Consider the following 8,968-nt stretch of genomic DNA (forward strand, 5'->3'; position numbering starts at 1 on the left):
AAAAGCATTCCATCCCATCTCTCCACATCTGCACTAGCATCTGCAGCTTTGGGATTTTATGATGTGGGCTATTCCCACTGGGGTTAGAAGATATCTGAGGGTGGTTTTGATTTTTATTTCTCTGGTGACTGGGGATGATGAATCATATGTTTGTAGCCAATCATCTGTCTTCTTCAGAGAAGGTTCTGTTCATGTCTCTTGGCCTGTGATAGATGGGATTGTTTGCTTTTTGTTGTTTTGTTGATTAATTTGAATTCTCTGTAGATTCTAGTTATCAACCCTTTGTCAGATTCATGACATCCAAGTATCTTTTCCCATTCTGAAGTTTGTCTGTTTGCTTTAATTGTTGTGTCCTTAGCTATGCAGAAGCTTTTCAGATCAATTAAGTCCCATTTGTTTATTTTTGTTGTTGTTGTGATCCTCGTAAAATCTTTCCCCGGGTTAACATCCATAAGAGTTTTTTCCACATTTTCTTCTAGGATTTTTATCATTTCCTGTCTTAGATTTAAATCTTTTATTCATGTTAAGTCAGTTTTTGTAAGTGGTGAAAGGTGCAGGTCCAGTTTCAGTCTTCTATGTGTGGTTAAGCAGCTCTCCCAGCACCATTTATTAAATTAGGGATTCTTTCCCCCAGTGTATGCTTTTTTTTTGGTTTATGGAAGAGCAGATGGTGATAAGAGATGGGTTTCATCTCTTGGTTTTCTATTCTGTTCCATATGTCTATGTCTCTATATATTTACCATGCTGTTTTGATCATTGTGGACTTGTAATATAAGCAGAAGTCTGGTAGAGTGATGCCTCTGGTTTTCTTTTTATAACTAAGAATTGCCTTGGCTATCTGGTTTTTTTTTTTTTTTTATTAACTAAGAATTGCCTTGGCTATACAGAATTTTTTCTGATTCTATACAAAATAAAGAATTATTTTTTCCAGTTTTTCAAAGTATGATGTTGGTATTTTAATGGGGATTGCATTGAATCTGTAGATTGCCTTGGGAAGTATAGACATTTTAGCAGTGTTGATTCTTCCCAGCCAAGAGCATAGCATGTTCTTCCATTTATTAATGTCTTTTGCTACTTACTTTCTCAGGGTTTCATAATTCTCTTTGTAGAGATCCCTCGCCTCCTTTGTTAGGTATATTCCTAGGTATTTCATTTTCATTGAAGCTACTGTGAAGGGAACTATGTCCTTGATTTGTTTTTCAACTTGCCTGGGACAGAAATTTTTAAGATATGGTCCATGGATTAGGAGCATCAGCTCCAACTGGGAGCTTGTTGGAAATGCAGAGTCCTAGGCCCCAGCCCAGATATACTGATTGAGAAGGTTCGTGTTAACAAGTCATTCAAGTGACTTTGAGGCACACTGGAGTTTGAGAACAATCTTAAAGGGCTCTTTGTTTAGCAGTCTTGCTGAGTATTTCAAACATGGTTTACTTTAAGCAAATAGGTTTACAATTAACTTTCAAGGACACAATTACCACATTAAGTGGAAATGTATCATATTAAATTTTTGCCCTAAAATATTTAAAATAAAAATAAGATATAACCATAATTAAAAAGTCAATTAACTCTATCCCAGCTTCCCTCATACCTCACAGCTCTACTTCCCAAAGACAACCACTAGGAATTCTTTTATCCTTTCCTGTGGGTTACCTATACCATTCTAATAAGAAGAATAGTAATAATTATTATGGAAATTAGATATTAGCAACCAACAGGTGAATATTTAACTATCTTACAGCACACCTGCATCTTCTTTATCTTCTCCATATAGATTATGTCATCAGTGTTTTTAGTTAATTCAAAAATCACTGTTGCTGTAATTAGGATTGTATGCAATGATCATTGTGTGTGTGTGTGTGTGTGTGTGTGTGTGGCTTTTTTTGAGACAGAGTCTCACTCTGTTGCCCAGGCTAGAGTACTGTGGCATCAGCCTAGCTCACAGTAACCTTACATTCTTGGCTCAAGTGATCCTCCTGCCACAGCCTCCCTAGTAGCTGGAAATACAGGTGCCCACTATGATACCTGGTTAATTTTTCTATTTTTAGTAGAGGTGGGGTTGCACTTTTGCTCAGGGTGATCTTGAACCCCTAAGCTCAAGGGATCCTCCCACCCGGGCTCCCAGAGTGCTAGGATTACAGTTGTTATTCACTGTACTGATCCACATTTTATTTCTGGCAGACATTTAAATTTCCCCAGGTGTTGCTAATGCATTGGTGTCCTCATGGCTCACAGCAACCTCAGACTCCTGGGCTCAAAGCAATCCTCCTGCCTCACCCTCCCAAGTAGCTGCGATTACAGGCACATGCCCCCACTCCTAGCTAATTTTTAAAATTTTTTGTAGAGACAAGGTGTAGCTCTTGCTCAGGCTGGTCTTGAACTCCTGAGCTAAAGAGATCCTCCCACTTCAGTCTTTCAGAGTGCTAGGATAACAAGTGTGAGCCACCTCTTATGGCCTCTTATTTCTTTTTAAAAATATAGATTTTTTAATTTGAATAATAAAAAAGTTCAAACTTTTACAATAAGGCAGATATTCATATATCACTATCCAGAATTGACACAGATCAACATTTTATCTTATTTGCTTCATATCTACACCTATATCTACCTATCCAAAATATCAAAGATCATCAAACATCATCTCAAACCTCTCCCTCCCTAGAGGTAACCTGCAGTTAGTGTGTTTCATTCCTCTGCATGATTTTATGCTTTTGTTACTTATAAGTATAGCTATAAACAATATTAGTTTATATTAGTGTTGTCACTACTAATATTGTTTATAAATAAAAATTTGCTTTAAAATTTTATATAAATAATATCACTTTGTTTGTATCCTTTTATACCCTGGCTTTTTCCCCCTTGACTTATCATATTTTTGAGATACACACAGGAAGTCCAATTCATTCATTCAAGCTGTGCTTCAGTACCCGTTATGTATCAGTTAGGAAGACCATCCAAGAGTCACCAGAGTGACAGACACCAAAACAAATAGAAAAAGAGGGCCATGAGAAAACCTGATGGCCATGGTGGTATATGCTGTCCAGCTATTTAAAAAGATGGAGACTTTACAGGTCTTTTGTATTAACCTGGATGGGGTTGAAACACATTCTTTTTTTTTTTTTTTTTTTTTTTAAGACAGTCTCACTCTCAAAGTGAACGCCTTGGTAGAGTGCTGTGGCATCATAGCTCACAGCAACCTCAAACTCTTGGGCTCAAGAGATTCTTTTGTCTCAGCCTCCCCAGTAGCTGGGACTACAGGAGTCCCTCACAACACTTGGCTATTTTTAGAGATGGTCTTGAACTCTTGAGCTCAAGCAATCCACTGGCCTCGGTCTCCTAGAGTGCTAGGATTAAAGACTTGAGCCACCATGCCTGGCCTTAAAATACATTCTTCTTAGTAAAGTATCAGAAGAATGGAGGAGCAAGAATCCAATGTACTCAATTCTAATATGAAGCCAGTAGACAATCTAACACTTACCTACAGAAGAGAAAAACACAAATCAATTCAAGGTGGGGGGCAAGGGGATGAAGGAAGGAGAAGAGGGGAGGAAGGAGGAGGAAGGGTGTGCTCCCTCTTAAAGGACACAATGTTAGGGCATATGCACATACGTATCCTCTTGGGGGCAGGATACAATTATAAGAAGGACTCTACCTAAAAATGCAATCGTTGTAACCCAATTCTTGGTATCCTCAAATTAACCTTAAATAATAAAAGAAAAGTATATCTGAATCGAAGGAAAACCTGAGAAATCAGACTGTAAAATATTATCTTGGAATGTTTTTGCATATATTATCAGAAGAAATGATCTCAGGCTAATTTGGATAACTTACTGGTGCAATATAATGCAATTTGTTAGGTTGAAATCAGTATTTGTTTCCTATTAGAAACCTATAAATGACAAAGTAATGATTTAAATAATATATTTGTTCAGTCAATAAAGCTAAACTGTTTCATTTTTGTTAAAGTCATGAAAACTATATTTCACTTTCTTTTTAAACTAACTAAAAATATTTCTCTGCAAAAAAACCCCAAAAACCTAATGTCCAACACCAGAGACGTAAACAAGCTTCCTTTTTGCTCCTGTTTTCTTTAAACTAACTAATTCTTGGATGGCTGTTCCTATTTTGTGGAGCAGCTGGTCTAGATTTGTTGATGTGGAGTTACAATGAGCAATTGGATGAAGCCCTCCATTTTGTTAGAGGTCTCCCAAGTGTTAGAAAGTCTGAGTCCTCCAGTCTCCTGCCTGGAGGGCTGTGTTTCCTTCGGCCTTCTAGGAGTCCAGTAGGTAGAGGGGGCTGAGGGCTAGAAGGCTTGACTTAAAACCTTTGTTTCTCTGGTGAAATTACTGCTTTATTTTTATTTATTTTTATTAAATCATAGCTGTGTACATTAACGCAATCATGGGGTACAACGTGCTGGTGTTATATACAATTTGAAATATTTTCATCAAACTGGTTAACATAGCCTTCACAGCATTTCCTTAGTTATTGTGTTTAGACATTTATATTCTACATCCTTTTTGCCTTCAGCTACCCAGAAGTCTTCTGGTTTAACCCCTCCACCTTCTCCGGTAGGAGGAGCATTGTTGGAGACTAGAGCCCCGGGGAGAGACCTGAGGATTTAAAAAGCTCCCTCCCCACCATCCTGGTCTTCAGCTGTACCTACTGCCTCTCATTTCCTCTTTTTTCCTGTTTTTCAGAACCATTGTATCAGTAGAAGCTATCTAATCCTTGAATGTTAAGATAAAACTTTTTTAAAAACTATTCTATAATTTCTAATCATTGGATTTAATAGGAAACCACAGTGGAAATTTGGTTTATATATGTAAACTATAGAAGCATAGTAAATATACCCTTTAAATTTTTTTTTATTGTTTCAGTTTCATTGAGGGTGCAAAGAATTAGGTTACACTGTTTGCATTTGTTAGGTAAAGTCCCTCTTATAGTTGTGTCCCATAAATTTTTTTTAAAAAATAGAGATAGATCTCACTATATTACCCAGTCTAGTCTCATACTTATGGTCTCAAGCAATCTTCCCCCTTCAGCTTCCCAAAGGGCTGGGATTACAGTCGTGAGCCACTGCACCCAGCCAACATAATACATTTACAAAGGCTTTCCTGTGGCCTACTGTATGTGTTCCTTTTGCAAATATTCTATTTGTACTTGTAAAAGATGTGTGTTCTCTATTTTTTGGAAATTATTTACATATATATGATTCGTAAATTTGTTTCTATGTCCTTTTAGACTAATTTTTTCATCTATGTTAAGGTCTCCCATTATGATTGTAAATCTGACCACTTGTCCTTAAAATCCTACCCTTTTTAACACACACATTTTGAGGCTGTGTTCATCTTTTACTTTGTAGTCATGAAAGTGAAGGAGGAGAAGGCAGGGGTGGGAAAGCTGGACCCCACTAACTACAGGAGGAGATATCCAGACCCGAAAGGTAAGGTCACTTTGAAGACTTGATGCAAATCCTAGGAGGGACTAATAATTCTTTGGGTGTCCTTAAAACAGTCTTTTTCCTAACTCACCCATAGCATCCCCTCAAAGCTTCATCACGTCCTGAAGGGATGATGTGCTGAGGCTACAGACAGAAAACTGTCTCTTTGCCTGTGTGGATTAGGGCATAGCTTCCCCAATACAAAATTAAGCTTACTTAATTTTGCAAGATTGCAAACCATCATAAATGCCAAATGTCGATATTTTATAGATTCTGAAACTGGCAGCCTAGTTTAAATCAGCCTGAGAGGGTATTGAGGCAGGTATTCTGTTGCTCTGGGCTTTCTGACTTATAGGCCTTAAGTCTCCTATGCTGTACAGAGAAGAAGCCATGGGGCTGCTAGTCCTGTCATTACTGCAGCCCACATGGAGGGAATACTAACTTCACTCCCCAGCTAGTCACTTACTGACCTGCAGATGTGGAGAGCCACTCTAGAGCTATCAAGGAAGCAGAAGGCAGTGAGGAGTTGCTAGGAGAGCTTGGTGTGTGTCCTGAGCCAAACACTGCAGATGCTGGCAGTGAGAGGGGAGGTCCTGCAGAGCCAAGAAGTAGAGCTAGGGCCTGGGGAGGGCAAGCCACTCCCCATAGTTCGCCTGCTTAGCAATCATGCTTGTCTGATGACGATAGGAGCCAGTAAAAGACAGGATAATTCAGATCCAGGGCAGAAAGTAAAATGTTCTTTTGACAGCCATCTACCCCAGTTTCTTTAATACATACCCCCATTCGTGTGTATAGCCTCTTACGATTTACATATGCAATCCCATTCTATCTTCTCAAAAGCCTCTCCAAGCCAATAGAGAAAAGATTTTCATTCCCACATTACAGATGAAGACACAGTCCAAGAGGGAGGACAGCTACAGGTTGAGCAAGGACAAGCCAGGGAGCACCCAACTGTCTCTGGGGTGGGAACCTCTCTGATGCATCTGCTGCATTCATTTCCATTCCTAGCTCAAGGGTGGAGAACTGGAACTCATCTTTGGAAGACTCAGGTATGCTGAGCCCTTAGAGTGGAACTACTTGCCACTAAATGCTGGTGTACAGTTTCACCTCCTGTTACAGTTTGGTTGAGGGATGTAGTGTAGGGAGGGGCCATCCCACCACTCTGTAGGGCTGGAGGAGGAAGGAAGAGCACCAGTCCCTTGAGAAGGAGGCAGAGCTTCATAAAAATCTCCACCTCACCTTCTTCATTCCCACTGCACCCAAGAGAGACAGGCCATTTAGAAGATCATGCAGTGGGATGAGATGTGGTGAGCAGGAGCTTTAGAGAGATTTTGACACTGATGTCCAGGTAACCTGACTCTTCAGTGCCTAGGAAGGCGCCAGTCAAAGTAAACTCACACCATGCCTACTCATCAGAATAGACACTTAATACATCTCTAAAAGGCTTAAGCTTGCTTTTCTATGGTTTCTGATATGGTTTCCGTGTGATTTCTCCAGACAATGACTGCCCAGGCACTGAGCATCTGCATTTCAGGGGTTTGAGCTGAGAGTCATCCCTGACCTCTTAAGAAAAACCAAATCAAATTAAGGAAGATATTGGTGTAAGAACACAATGTCTAATTTCTCAGTCTGCCACCTTCTTTCAAATTTCAGTTACAATTCTTGGGCTTCAAAAACAGCCATAATAACCAACATGTGTTGACCCACCTGTGCTTGGGCAAATTGTCACTCTGGGCTTCCAGATTCAAACATAGCCTAGTGAGTGGTTCTTAAATGTTTTTACTGAAGTCCACTTAAGCATGGCCTCACTTCCTTACTCCACCCACTCTCATTTTCCGTCATAAAAAATAGGAAAAAAAGTGTAAAATAAGAGAAAAAAGAAAGTGTATAGGTCCAAAGAGAAAAGTAGCTTTAGTATCTAGCATGTGGGTAATTCAAGTTAGAGCCTCAACATAGAAAATTATAGCCAGGTGTGGTGGCTCCACCTGCAATCCTAGCACTCTGGGAACCCAAGGTGGGAAGATTGGTTGAGCTCGGGAGTTTGAGACCAGCCTGAACAAGAGCAAGACCCCCATCTCGATTAAAAATGAAAAACTGAGGCAACAGGACTGCTTGAGCCCAAGAGTTTAAGGTTGTTGTGCACTATGATGCCACGGCACTCTACCCAGGGCAACAGCGTGAGACTCTGTCTCAAAAAACAGAAAAGAAAATTATAAATTAAAGATATTACTGGTACAGCCAGGTGCAGTGGCTCATACCTATATTCCCAGCACCTGGGAGGCTGAGGCAGGTGGATTGCCTGAGCTAACAGGTTTGAGAACAGCCTGAGCCAGAGCAAGAGCAAGACCCCATCTCTAAAAAATAGCTGGGCATTGTGGCAAGTGCCTGTAGTCCCCGCTACTTGGAAGGCTGAGGCAAGAGGCTCACTTGAACCCAAAGAGTGTGAGTTTGCTGTGACCTAAGACGCCATGGCACAAGGGTGACCAAATGAGATTGTCTCAAAAAAAAAAAAAAGATTTAGCACAAAGGTCATCATTATGCATTGTAGAATTAACCAGCGATCTACAATAGACAAAAGAGATCCAACCTAAAGCTAAACTAGCAGAAATTTATAAAAGAGAGCAGCAGCAAAAATAAATAAATAAGACATAAAAAACAATGTAACAGAAATGAAGAATGTCTTTGGTAGGATCATTAGTAGACTAAGTGTGACCCAAGAAAGGAAACAGTGATCATGAAGACATGTGAATGGAAATCTTCTAAAATACAATAGAAAAAAATGGAAGAAAATAGTATTTCGTGGGACAATTAATTGGGGACAATTACGGAAGGTGAAACATACATAATGGGAATACCAGATGGGAAGAAAAAAATAAAAGAACAAAATAAATATTTGAAGTAATAATAGCTGAGTTTTTCCAAAATTAAAACCACAAATTGAAGGAAACTCAGAAAACACCAAGCAGGATAAATACCGTGTTTCCCCGAAAATAAGACACTATCTTATATTTATTTTTTTCTCAAGAAGACACACTAGGGCTTATTTTCAGGGGATGTCTTATTTTTTATTAAGTATAATACAACAGTCTATATTTATTTATAATAAACAATCTACATTTATTCAAATAGAGTTACGTCATCTTCTTCCGGAACCTGACAGGAGGAGCTGATCTTGTTGGTAGGGCTGGCACTAGTGATGTGTGAACTCCTTTCCCCTAGCCGTTCACACGTGTGCAATAGGATGCCTGCCACCTGGTCACTGCATTCATACCCGCACAAGTGTGAATGACTCGGAGAAAGGAGCTACAGCAGATAAAAGGTATTCCAGTCTTCCTTACCGCTCCGCACCAAAATACATGGTCTGGCTATACAGTGTATCTGTGTATTTTCCAAAATTAAAATACTAGGCCTTTTAAATACAAAATTAAAATACTTGGTCCTCACTAGGTCTTATTATCAGGGTAGGGCTTATATTTAACAAATGCATAGAAATCCTGCTAGGGCTTATTTTTTGGGTAGATCTTATTT

The 8,968-nt window shown here is 39.3% G+C and overlaps 1 protein-coding gene across 3 annotated transcripts in view; it reads left to right on the top strand.

Annotated features, from left to right (window-relative positions):
* The window catches only part of SLC4A5 (solute carrier family 4 member 5), a 102,153-nt gene that overhangs the window by 8,589 nt on the left and 84,596 nt on the right, over positions 1–8,968 (top strand). For 2 of the 3 annotated variants that reach the window (XM_012807421.1, XM_003793385.1), the window contains one exon: positions 5,363–5,443. In XM_012807421.1, the coding sequence (XP_012662875.1) occupies positions 5,365–5,443 (79 nt within the window). In that variant the 5' untranslated portion in view covers positions 5,363–5,364. Of the gene's footprint in view, positions 1–5,362; positions 5,444–8,968 lie in introns of those variants that run through there. The other variant, XM_003793386.1, reaches the window with a different exon arrangement.

Source organism: Otolemur garnettii, unplaced genomic scaffold (genome assembly GCF_000181295.1).
Source record: "Otolemur garnettii isolate 467f Iridium unplaced genomic scaffold, OtoGar3 scaffold00068, whole genome shotgun sequence".
In the NCBI taxonomy this organism is placed as follows: Eukaryota; Metazoa; Chordata; class Mammalia; order Primates; family Galagidae; genus Otolemur; species Otolemur garnettii.